The sequence below is a fragment of the Choloepus didactylus genome, chromosome 7 (genome assembly GCF_015220235.1).
Source record: "Choloepus didactylus isolate mChoDid1 chromosome 7, mChoDid1.pri, whole genome shotgun sequence".
Classification (NCBI taxonomy): Eukaryota; Metazoa; Chordata; class Mammalia; order Pilosa; family Megalonychidae; genus Choloepus; species Choloepus didactylus.
The window spans coordinates 141,267,151-141,280,496 of record NC_051313.1 but is presented as its reverse complement, the minus strand read 5'-3'; the positions used below and the strand labels follow the sequence as shown (position 1 = coordinate 141,280,496).

General features: G+C 36.0%; 1 protein-coding gene across 5 annotated transcripts in view; it reads left to right on the top strand.

Annotated features, from left to right (window-relative positions):
* Positions 1–13,346, top strand: part of HIVEP1 (HIVEP zinc finger 1) — a 146,853-nt gene that overhangs the window by 77,463 nt on the left and 56,044 nt on the right. For all 5 annotated transcript variants that reach the window (XM_037842271.1, XM_037842272.1, XM_037842273.1 and 2 more), the window contains one exon: positions 5,636–5,689. In XM_037842271.1, coding sequence (XP_037698199.1) covers positions 5,636–5,689 — 54 coding nt within the window. The remainder of the gene's footprint in view (positions 1–5,635; positions 5,690–13,346) is intronic.

Genomic DNA, 13,346 nt, shown 5'->3' with positions numbered 1-13,346 from the left:
TACAGTTCATTAGGATCTACTTCATAACATTTTACTGAAAGAGATTCCAGTTTGTAAAGTTGGGGCAGAGGCCACATGGTGCCTCTCAGAGTGGCAAGAGTGAATTCCAAGCCCAGGGAACTCAGGTAGAGATCGTGGGAGGCTTCAGACACCGAATGGGTCAAGTGCTATCAGTGTACTGATGGTTTCTGTATTAGTTAGGGTTCTCTAGGGAAACAGAATCAACAAGAGATATCTATAAATATAAGATTTTATAAAAGTGTCTCACGCAACTGTGGGTATGCATGAGTCCAAATTCCGTAGGGCAGGCAGCAGACTGGCAACTCCAATGAAGATGTTCGATGAACTCAGGAAACACTTCACTGTTTAGCCAAAGAAGAAGTGTAGGTCCTCTGTGTTTCTCCCTTAAAAGTCTTCAACTGATTGGATTAAATCCAGCTGATTGAATTCTCTCATTGTGGAAGACACACCCTTTGTTGATGTAATTAGTCACAGCTGCAGCCAGTTGACTGATTTCATAAACCAGCCTTCTGGTTTATTAACCAGCCACAAATGGCCTCGCAGCAATGGTTAGGCCAGTATTTGCTTGACCAGACACCTGGACACCATCACCTGGCCAAGTTGACACATGAACCTAACCATCACAGTCTTCCAAATGCTGAAATCATTTACAGTGTTGAGGGGGTTAAATGTGAGCTCCTTCAGTGAAACTACCCAATACCACTTTTTACTTGGGGTGTGGCTTTTTTATTTTTGTTTTTCAGAGTGCATCGGTGCTTGTCTGTGTCCCTTGGCAGGGTAGATAAGCATTTAAATCATCAGTCACAGGGGTCCAGCTTATTGTCCTTATCACTAAGGCTCATGAGATACATAGCTACGGAGAAACAGGTGCTGCGGACAAGTTTGGTGGGACAGAGAAGAGAGGAACAGCTCTGAATGAGGGGGTCAGGACAGGGCCTACTAGAGGAGGCCCCCGAGAGCAGGGGTGCAGTAGGAGAGGCATTCTGGGAGGAGGAGGGAGCTGCTGCCAAGTTGGGGGGATCCCATAGAGCCTGTGCTTAGGTGTGGCTGATGCTGAAAAGGAAAAGAGGGTGGGGATGGCAGGGATGAGATAGCTACGTCAATAGTAACAAGATGCTCTTGTTAAGCTCACTGGGGGATTTTGGGCTTTATATTTACCATCAAGTTGATATTAAAATGATTCTTTAAAGCATACAATAAATTGTAAGCCCCTCCAGGAGAACCAGTCTATCTTCTTTGTACCTCTGACTCTTCCCATTGCTCCTGACAGAGGGAAGGTAGATAGATATTCAGTGGAGTTAAACCCACAGCTTTTGTTGAACCAAATCCTAACAGTTGTGGTTGGTCCTCAGAGTTGTCACATATGGATCACAAAGCTCTTGCGGAGTGGCATTGGCGCTTTTGAGATGGCAAAGAAAGCCCCACATGTTATCATTGGGGGTGAAAAATGGGTCAAAGAGGGCAGGAACTTCTTGTGAGCCCTTATTTTAAAGATTGCTTTGTTTTTATAATTTTTAATTATCCAGCAGCCTTCCAAGGATCCAAAGAGAAAGCTTATTTCTTAAGACCTCCAGGATTTTTAATTTGTTCGGTGGTTTCAGATTGCGTTTCACAAATAAAGGGGCATTTTCTTTGTAATTGTTTAGGGATGATGAAAATGAAATATTTTTTCATTGTTTTCTTGTACAGAGTTCTTAAAATAAGTAAAGCATTATGCAAGATTGTCAAAATGAATTTTTCCATTCATTTCCATTGGCAATGGATTGCTACTGAATTTTTTTTTCAGAGAAAGAGGCACTATAATCAAGAACAGTGACTTGGAGTTATGTATCCCAGAAAAACATGTTCTTTAATCTTAGTCTATTCCTGTGGGTTTGAACCCATTGTAAATAGGACCTTTTGATGAGGTTACTTCAGTTGAGATGTGGCCCAACTGGATCATGATGGGTCTTACTTAATCCTATTACTGGAGGCCTCGTAGAGGAGACCACAGAGAGAGAAGCCACAGGGAACAGCCAGAAGCTGGAAGTCAACAGAGCCCCGGAAGAGAAAGGAAAAGATGCTGCCATGTGCATTGCCGTGTGACAGAAAAGCCGAAGAACCCCAAAGATTGCCTGCCACACAGAAGATACCGACCGTGTGAGAGCCAAAATTCCCACTGTTAAGCCATCCCACTTAGCAGCTGAGAAACTAAAACACCAAGTATTAGAAGTAGTTGTTAGGCAGGAGCCTCAGATGTTCTGTGACAGTCTTGATTAGTGCTTGACCAAGGTGTTAGCAGAGATGACATTGCTGGTGATCTTTCACTTTTCTCCCAAGTCTTTTGTTTTTAGCTTTTATCATTAATGTGCATTCATTTCTGCATTTTACAGGAGAAGAAAAACCTGAAAAGGTGTATACATTTTTATCAGTTGCAGAACCAACATATGGCTTATTTTGTACCCCTCTCCTAGCTTGTTTGCTCTTTTAGTCACTCACACCTCTGGACCTCTGGGAAGAGGTGGGCCATCCATTTGATGCTGGAATCTTTTCCAGGCAACAGATCCTCTGAGTGCAGTTAGTAAAAACGGAATGAATTAGTGTTACATCTTAACTAAATACAAGAACTTGTTACTTACTTTGGATTTAGCCTCATAGCATAAATGTCCATTTTATGTATGTAAGTGTGTTTATTTTTAAGTAACAGCCAAAGAGCAGCTACTGTTTGTTTATTTCTGAATGTATAGACTTTGGTAAAATTATTACCCCAGAGAACAGTGACGTTGAAGAGGGCTTCAAGGGGATGGCTCAGAATCTCAGATTCTAGGGTTCTGCTGTCCCATCCTTCCCCCCACCTCTCCAGCCCCCTATTAAGGCTTATAATGAGAGATGGTGTAGCTGGCAAATGTCAAAAGTATGGTAAAAAGAATGTGTTAAGAATTGTTCCTTAGATCACTGATTTCCAAATTGCAGGTTCTACAGTCTAGTAGTGGGTCATAAAATCACTGGAGCTGTTCAGAACAGCATTTTTCAGTTTTATAGGAAAGGATAAAAAGTAGAGTATGGGTAAGTTTGTTTTGGGATTATGTACATGTAAACGTGTAATGGGTTGGAATGTAAACATATTCCTTGCTATGGGTCATAGTGAAAAAGGTAATATTACTTTAAATATCAGCAAATTGCTGATATTTATGCATATCAGCATAAATATGCTGCATGAACCAATTAAGAGCATATAATAAATGACTACTTTCACTGTAATTTAGGGCAGTCTCTTCACAACCGATCATATTTTCCCAGGGCAATTATAAACCACAGGTTAAATGTAAACAGCAATTTTTATAAAAATTGTCTGAAGCAGACACTTTCAATAACAGCTGTTATGAGCTCTCTAATTAAAGATTGTGTTTTCCTGTTGAACTGGAGCACCAGAGAAAAGCATTTACATGGAGGCATATGCCTGATGGAGTAGAGGTCCTAAATCAGTAGTCCAGATTTATATGCTGTTATTATCAGGAGAAAAAGCTCACATAATGGAAAATGTTAAAAACAAAGAGTGTAAATGTTGGACTGAGGAAATTTTTGTAAGAATTTGTTATGTTATAGTGCAAACAGAGGGTGGCCAAACCAAAATATACTAAATAGCAGCTATACTTTTGAGTATTTGTGAAATCATGAGTTTTTGTTGCTTGGAGCGGCAATTGATTCTGTTAATAAAAAGTTGGTTTTTATTATTTAATGCCAAATTATGTGTGTGCATAAAGTTTATTAAGCACAGTCATTTTTACCACTATGGATATATATAATGTATGCATATATGTCATTTATCAGTCTTTGGATGAACAGCTGGCAGAGAAATAATAGTGCCTTGGTAACAAAACTCCATTCCTATTTAAATTAGGTGACTTGTTTATTTACAGTTTGAGCATCTGCAGTGTACTTAGCATATCCTACCAAAAATGTGGCCCTCGTCCTTGTGTTCCTTGCGTTAACGTAGACTGTATCCATGCATTTGTTATTTTTTCTCTTTGAAACAAAATTACTGCTGAATGCAGTACCTACTTCCTGACTTTCCGATACGCGGTTTTGTGGTGCTTTTTTTTTCCTTCAGGATTTTCAATCTCATTCATCATTTATTGAGAAATAAAATTTGTAAATGAGAAATATTGTCTTTTTTCCAGAGGTTGCCTCTACTCCAGATCTTATTCTGGGTCTGGTAACAGGCAGAAGATAGGACGTTCCCGAGGGAGTATACTCATCAGGACTAAAATGCAGTTGTTTAGACAGTTGCTGAGAGTTCTATGTCTAATATTTCAGGCTAGCTCGTTCCTTTGTTCTGTTGTTCCCACTCTGCCTCGGTTTGTCAGGCTGGTTGGATCAACGTGCCATTAAAGGAAGTCTGATCAGCAAATTCTCTGGATTTTACCGTGATGCTGATAGGCAAGGAGGATTCAGGCAGACCAGAGGGTGAAGGGCCCAGGGTGGGGTCTGTGCCTTTTATTTATTTGGAGTAGGATGCCATGTTGGAGGGCACATTTCCCATGGCGAATACTGGCAGATCAGGCATCGGAAAACAATTCCTGGTGCTCATAGTGTATGCTGGAAGGCAAAGGACCACTCACCTACATGGCTGAAGTAACAATATTGTGAAAGCATTTTAATCTAAATTATGTTTTCATGGCATTTTGTAAAATGTTACATAATTATTGGTACTGTATTCAGTTCAGTACAAACTAGGTACCATGGGAATTTTGTAAATTTTACCATTATAGTAAGTACTTAGACCAATGCATGAAATTTGATGTCATAGTCATCAAATATGTATGTCCTTTTAAAATTTAAATTAATTTATGCCAAAGTAGGACATGCACGTATTTACAGCATTCATCTGTGCCGGAAGCCTCAGATCGAAGAACCAAAGTGTCTGCACCCACACTTGCCAACCTCCCCCGTCCGCTCCGGAGGCAGCACTTCCAAGGAATGTTTTGTTAATCGCTGCTTCTGGGTTACACCTTTGTATTTCAAAACTGTGCGCATGGGCAACATTTCTGTAGTTTATTGGTTTTGTGCAGTATCTCTTGAAAGCAGTATTCTGCTTTCACACTTAAACAGATATTCTATTCCTGTTATCCAGGGTTGGCAACAGTAAATGCTTTCATGCTATTCAGCTTCTCCTTTCCTTGTTTTCCATCCTTTCTTTTCTTTCTCCCATACTTGCTTTAGGTCTTAGGCCCTCTGTAAACTTTGCTTAGTCTTCTTTCTAAACTAGTAGGCATTTGTTTTATCTTTCAAACAGGAATCCCTATTGAACACTCAGGTGTCTTCATAAGTAAAGTGTTACTTTTAGATAACTTTATTAGGCAACTAAACATTTTTTAGCTATGGTTCAGTATTTTAAATGCACTAATTATTTGTATTATGGAAACATTCACTGGAAGTTGTCCTTGTAACTAAGAAATGAGTAAAAATAGAAAGATAATTTTACTCTAATAGTTTACATAAATTTATTTCATAAAAAATTCATTCAAGAAGTATTTATTACTATATGTCAGGCACTATTTATAATTAGTTTATTTGCTCTATTGTATTTTTATTTGTTTCTCTTGAACTTATTTTTTCTCTTTTTTTTTTTTAGACAAAATTGAAGAAGCACAAAAAGAACTTAACGGGGCAGAAGTTTCAAAAAAAGGTAAGTTAAAAATAAATCCCAATATAGACTTTATTCTTGCAGAAATCCCTATACAGATACATTATAATCCCAATCAGTAAAAACAAATCACAAAATTAAAAATCACCTTGAGCCACTTGGTATTTGAAAAATTGTGGACTTTGCCTTATGAAATGTTTACATAACGCATTCTGTAATTGTTTCCGACATATTAATATATTCCTGGTAGGAGTGTGAAAGCTTGCTGTGGCTTTTTTGAAAGTCTTGTTTATGAGATTATCTGATTACATAAAGGATGCAAATGGGTATGTATTCACCCACGTGTGTGCAAACGTGAGATAATGTGATGTAATTTTTTGGAGTGAAAAAAACTTGTGAACAACTAAAACAATCTAATGCCAAGTCAGTGGAAGAATCAATGAATGAACTGTAGTACATTCATATTTTGGAATGCTATGCAACTTTAAAAAATATTAATTCTATTTCGGTTGACATTGATGATTTGTTGATAAATGGCAGAAGTGAAATTGCAGTGTGGCATGTAAAATATGATACCCTTTTTGTTAAAGCAAATAACAAAGTCATATATTTACATATGTGTATATATGCATGGTAAGTATGTAAATGCATATGCATGTGCTTATATGGGATTAGACAAAGTATAAAGGTTTTATACACATATATTTAGAGTGGTGGAGGGGGAGGCAGGGTGAGATGGTTTAACTTCTTATATGTCTTGGTGTTGTTCATTAGTTACAATAGGTATAACTTTTTATTAAAAAGAAAAACTTGAAAGGAAAAAACGGGTTTTCATTATAGAAAGGATATTGATTATTTTTCTAGATAATATAAACATTATGTTAGATTTATAACAGCACAAGGGGGAGGGAAAACTAGTGAGTTGGGTAGTGTTCCAACAGTTTCTTTGAATAAATAAAATTGTGTTCTTTTAATATTGTGGGAAAATAGTTGAAGTTCTCTTTATGGCATGTAGCTGTCATGATTTATTATTTATTTTTCACTGTTAAACCTTCTAATTACAGTGGAATATTTTGGCAGAATAATTTAGCCAGCCATGTAGGATTCTGATGAAAGTCTCTCTCTCTTTTTTTTTTTTTTTTTTTTTTTTAGTATGATTTAAATCTAGTTAGGTTACTGCATAGGGGTCTTTACAGGACATAATTTCTTATCATCCAAGTTCTCCATCCCTTGGACCTGCCTGTGTTAAGACTCTGAGATTGGGGATGGTCTTAATAGCTCTGTCCTGATATGCAGCTACTTTAAAGTATCTGCCTTCATCTTTTCTCCTCCTTCTTCATGGGGACTCTAGAAGGCCCATATCATATCTGACCCTTTAGTGACATTCTTGCTAAAAATGAAAAAGTCCAGAAAGAGTAGAGAAGCCTCCACTGACACGCTGTCCCTCTGAAAGGTTAACTGAAGATCCCTCCCCCAGGTTGCTGCAGGCATCAGGCATCTAAGACAGTGGCTCTAAGAGGCCCTACTTTTTTTTTTTTTTTTTAATTAAATTCAGTTTTATTGAAATATATTCACATACCATACAACTATGGTGTACAATCAGCTGTTCACAGTACCATCATATAGTTGTGTATTCATCACCCCAATCTTTTTTTTTTTTTTTTTTGGCTTTTATAAAAGGGGGTTTATTTGGTTATTCACTTACAGTCTTAAGGCCATAAAGTGTCCAAGATGAGGCATCAACAATCGGGTACCTTCACTGGAGGATGGCCGATGGCATCCGGAAAACCTCTGTTAGCTGGGAAGGCACGTGGCTTGTGTCTGCTCCAACTTCTGGTTTCAAAATGGCTTTTTCCCAGGACATTCCTCTCTAGGCTGAAGGTTCCTCAAAAATGTCACTCTTAGTTGCACTTGGGATATTTGTCCTCTCTCAGCTTGTCTGGAGCAAGAGTCTGCTTTCAGTGGCCGTTTTCAAATCATCTCTTATCTGCAGCTCCTGTGATTTCTTCAAAGTGTCCTTCTTGGCTGTGGCAAGCTCGCTCCTTCTGTCTGAGCTTATATAGTGCTCCAGTAATTTAATTCAGACCCACCCTGAATGGGTGGGGCCAACACCTCCATGGAAATGATCCAATCAGTGTCATCACCCACGGTTGGGTGGGGTGCATCTCAGTGGAAACACTCAAAGAATTACAATCTAATTAACACTGATAGTCTGCCCACACAAGATTATATCAAAGATAATGGTGCTTGGGGGGACATAATACATTCAAACTGGCACAATCATGAACATTTTCCTTACATCAGAAAGAATCAGAATAAGAATAAAAAATAAAAGTAAAAAAGAACACCCAAATCATCCCCCTTCCCACCCTATTTTTCATTTAGTTTTAGTCCCCATTTTTCTACTCATCCATCCATACACTGGATAAAGGGAGTGTGATCCACAAGGTTTTCACAATCACACTATCACCCTTGTAATCTACATTGTTACACAGTCGTCTTCAAGAGTCAAGGCTACTACTGGGTTGGACTTTTTAAACTTCATTCGTCATAGCCGGCATTTTTCACACCTAGTAATGGTCTCTAGCTGCTTCACCTAGCTTGTCTTCCTTTTCCTTCTCTTACTCCTATGGAAAAGAGTTTTAAGAACAGTGAATTAAATGCCTGATAGGAAGGAGGAAATGAAACAAAGGTTCCAGAAAAAGCAATTGGATAATGAGGTTCATATCGTTGAGTGGGAGGCCTGTGGCTGCACTTACTTTAGACCTAGGCTGAGTCCCAAGTCGTCATTGTTCTGTGCCGTTCACTGCTCAGATTCACCACTTGGCTTTCATTTCTACACACAAATTCTGGGTAAATTAAAAAGAATATAGTTTTCCTCTCAAATGTAAATAGGGAATAATACCAGTTCCTCTTGAACACCATGCCGTAAAATCTTTAAGTAACAGAGGTGTCGAGATTTCTCAAGTCTTCTCTTGCTGAGGTTTCTATTTTATTAAAAGAAATTAATGTCTTCCTTCAAAGAATATACCTTATAAAACGAGAGTCTTTGGTTGTTTTTATTGATTATCTGTCATGAGTCATCTCTGATAGATTATGTTTTCACTTCTTTTCTGACATAATTTTGGCTTTAATTCTTCCTGAAAGTTTGACCTACTCTGGCTTTTTTTCTATAGTGATAATGGTTACAAGGCTTTCTTTCCATCAAAGATTCTGTAGTCCTTAATTTACTTGAAGTTTTTTCCCCCTTTTCTCCTGTTTTTAGTCACTAAGACAAAATACTAATTTATTCAAGAGCATCTAGCCTAGTGATAGGCTCTTTAAATTAAAAAAAGAAAGAAAGAAAACCTCATTGATAGATTCAAAAAATATATATATAACATTTTAAAGAAAGGTTAATCTGGTTAATGTAATATGGTGGCATAGAAACTGACTTTGCCCACCACACACCAATAGAATAAAGAAGTGCAATGAATTATGTTAATGCACTTATTTTATTCCTTATTTCTGCTTGTGAATGAAAATCTCATGACTTTAATTTGATTTATTTTTATTTTAATTAATTTGGGGGTAAATGCAGCATTCAGGATTTCAGTTCTTTGCAATGTCTTTATGTTCTGCCTTACCATGCTATCTACTTGTTCCTGACATGTACTGTGCTTAATGCTGACTCCATTCAAAAAATTACTGAGTGTGATTTAAATAAAATAAACAGTGTATGTCGCAGATCTAGTAATGGAATATATACAAAATAAATGGGAAGAAATACATAGATCAATTAAGAGAGCTTTTACCTACTGTCTCTTGAATATACTTTAATTTTAATACTTTGTTTTAAATTTTTGTTACATCATATTGATACATATAAATTAATGTATCCCCAAACTTTGTGTTTTTTTTAGTTTTGTCTGATTTTGAGCTTTAAGAAATGAAATGATGTATGGTCTTCTGCGGCTTTTTTCATTCGATATTGTTTCTAAAATTCATTTGTGTTGTTGGCATGTAGCTATTTCTTTTCATTGTTGTTATGTTTCTTTGTGTGAAATGATTTATTTTCCATTCCCCTGTTGATGGATTCCTTCTTTTAAGCTATAACAAACAATGCAGCTCTGAATAATCCCATATCCTGATAAACCTGTGTGAGTTTTCTAGGGAATACTTTGGGAATATGGATGTTCAGCTTTACAAGATGATGCTAAATTGTTTCCAACAATGGTGGTATCAGTTTACACTCCCACCTTTATCCCTGTCTAAAAATTCATTTTGTGCTGTCCAGTACAAAATGCCCAGTATTGTCTGTCTTTTTAATTGTTTCCAATCAAATGGGTATAAAATAGTATTTTTTTCTGCTTTTGTAGCCTGTCTTCATTAATATTCCGCCTTCCTGAAGTGCTTGCTAGTATCTTTTGCCATTTTTTTAAATTGTTAACTTTTTCTTAATATTCTTTGGATAGCATTCTGTTATCTATTTTATGTGTTTCTGTTTTCAGCTTAATTTTTCTTTCTTTAAAGGGCCTTTTGGTAAATAGAAGTTCTTGATTTTAATATTCTCAACCTATTAGTCTTTTTCTTTTATAATCGTTTTTTGTTGTTTCTGGGTGGGATGTGTGGGGGGGGGTGGTGGGTTTTTTTTTTTTTTATGTCTTACAGTTTTCTTTATATGAATCTTGTACATAATTTGTTGGATTTATTTCTTGGAACTTTATATTTTGTTAATATTGTTGATTTGTTCTTTTGTTAATATTGTTTTCAAATTCTTATTAGCAAATAAGAATGCAGTATGTTTCTGTATACTGATCTTATATCTAGCCACCTTGCTGTACTGGTACTCATTCTGAAAATGTGTCTGCAGATGCTTTCAGAGTTTCTTATAGACCGTCTTGTAGTAAGTCATATCAGCTGGGAGTAATGAAAGTTTTGTTTCTTCTTTCTTTTAAATCATTGTTTCTTTTATTCATTTTTCTTGTTTCACTGAGTTGGCTCTAGTAAAATGCCGGTGGAAAACAGTAGTGTTGGCATCCTTGTCTTGTTCTTGAATTTTAAGAGAACACACCTAATATTTCACCATTAAAACGATGTTTACTGTCTCTCTTTGGCAGGGGTGGGGAAAGATCAGTTTATTTGTTAGTAGTTTATGAGATTATCTTCTGTTTTTGATTTGTTGATTTTTAAAAAATATTGTAAGTGGCTAATTTTTTCAAATGGCTTTTTTCTTTATATGTAGAGATGATCTTATCCTCTCATTCTAATGTTAAATCTCACTTGCATTTCTTTGATACCAATTTGGTCAAAATGTTTAGTCTTTTTAAACACATTGCTAGATTTGTTTTGGTAATATTTTGTTGAAGAATTCTGCATCCCTTCTCAAGAGATATTGGTCTGTATACTTTTCTTATAATTTTCCTTGCTTGATTTTGCTTAAGACTGTATTAGCTCAACAGAATGATCTCAAGGCTGTATCTCTCTTCCCATGGAAGTGATTGTTTAAGATTGTAACGATAGCTTTCTTGGCATATCTTGGAACATATTTTGACCTGTGGGGGGAAGTGGAGGGTAGATTTTTAACTACCAGTTCAATGCATTTAATGATATGGACTGTTCAAGCCTTCTCTTTTCTCTCCAATCAGTTTGGTAAGTTTTGTTTTTGTTATAATTTAGCCATTTCCTAAGTGTTCATATTTACTGGCAAAAAGTAATTTATAGTATTATCATACTCTCTTCAGTTGCTGCGGGATCTATAGTTGTGTTCCCATTGTTTAATTGCCAGTATAGTTCATTTGTGCCTATTCTCTTTTTCTTGATTAGTCCTGCCATAAGTTTGTCCATTTTACTCCTTTTATTGTACCAACTGTCCGATATTCTGTGTTGTGGCACCCTTGTCAGTTTAATTAAATTTTTTTCTTTTTTATCTTTTCCCCTCTTTTCCTTTGAGTCTATTCTGTTATTCAAACTTTGAGTTTGAAGCTTAGCTCATTCATTTCTTAACCTTTATTCTTTTTAAATAGAATCACTTAAAGCTATTAATTTCCTTCTAAGTGTTAGCAATACCATATAGGTTTTTATAGTTACTAGTTTCATTAGTTTCTATGCTGGTTTCTTTGACTCTAGTGTTAGAATTTTTTCCCATATGGATGAGGATTTTATTTCTGGTTTTATTAGTGATTTCAGACTTAAATACTTTGTGATGTTAATTGTTTTTTTAAAAAAACCAGTTGGGATTTCCAAAATTATTTATTCTCTGCTTTTGAATACTATGAAAGCAAAATTTTTAGGGAATGTTCTATGAAAATACTCCTAGATTTTATGTAAGAAATTTGGTATTCAGCATTTTACAGATGAACTTACCATATTACACGTGAAAAGGGTGAAGTTAAAAATTGTTGAATAACCATAGCCAAAGGCATGCAGCCAGAAAGTGGCATAAGGAGGATTCAAGCCCAAGCCTTCAGACTGCACTTTTCTAATATCATTCTGCACCATAACTGGATAAGAGTGGTGTTCTACTTGCCCTGGATTACAAGTGGTTGGCACGGTTAATCCTATTCTAGATTACCCTTTGAGTGATGAGATTATGATAACAATCACCTTCAAAAACCCTGGGATGATTCATGAAAAAGAATCCTTAGGGTTCCAACAGTGAGTGTAGACAAGGATAGGGTTTTAGGCCAGGTTGCAGTGTGACCTTTTTCAGTATTCTGTCTCAAACTACAGAACCCTGAAACACCACCACTAGCAGTTTCTGTACAGCAGCAGTGCTATCACTTTGATATTATATACTGCAGCCACTGGAACATTTTTATTTAAAAAATAGTTTTTGTTAATCATCTCTCTTTGCCATGCATATAAGTAATAGGTCCTATGTATATGTAAGTTGTTATATGGGTTAAGAATGATGTTAAGCCATCAGTGCTGGGGAAATAACTGAATGACATTCAGACTTTTCCCCAGGAGTCAGTTGGCAAGTAGGGTCTTTGTTACCATAGGAAAGATGATGCCCTGCGATACCCTCCTGTGGCCTGGGGGGCTTGAGGAAAGTTAGGTTAAGGATAAAATTAGACCCCGTAATTCAGCAGTGACAGAAAACTAGATAATGAGCTCTATAATTAGTGTGTAAACGAGAAAGCTAGAGTTTGCTCACCTATTTTCTTAGATTTTTTTTTTAAAGCTCCTTTATAATGTGAGCTTCCACAGAGTGAAAAATATGTTGATTCCTGTTGTTTTCTTTTATAAATACCACATGTGGTATTTAAAAATTAAGTGAATGCTGATTTGGAATAATATTTATGGAAATAAGGCTTACACTTTAATGCCAATAATACACTCTTCCATAAAAATTCTAAGTTCAATAAATAATTTTTAAAAATACAAAAGTATTCTTATAAATTAGGTGGAGAGGTTGAACTAATCTTTGTGGCACAGTGGAGAGGTTGGACATATATATATTTTGATTAAAATGAATAATGTTAATACAACAAAAGGTAAGATAAAAATGCTTTAAAACAGTCTGGGAGAAAATATGTGTGATGAAACAGAACCTGGTTGTCTTAGTTAAAATGTTATAAACTTGGAATAACATTAACATTTTACAAAATGAAAGTTCATGATTGATGCAGCCAGAGGGAAGGCTAGTGAGATGTCTGAACTGCGGAGTATTTTTAAAGAAATACATTTTATTATTTTAGTATTATAGAAATGCTAA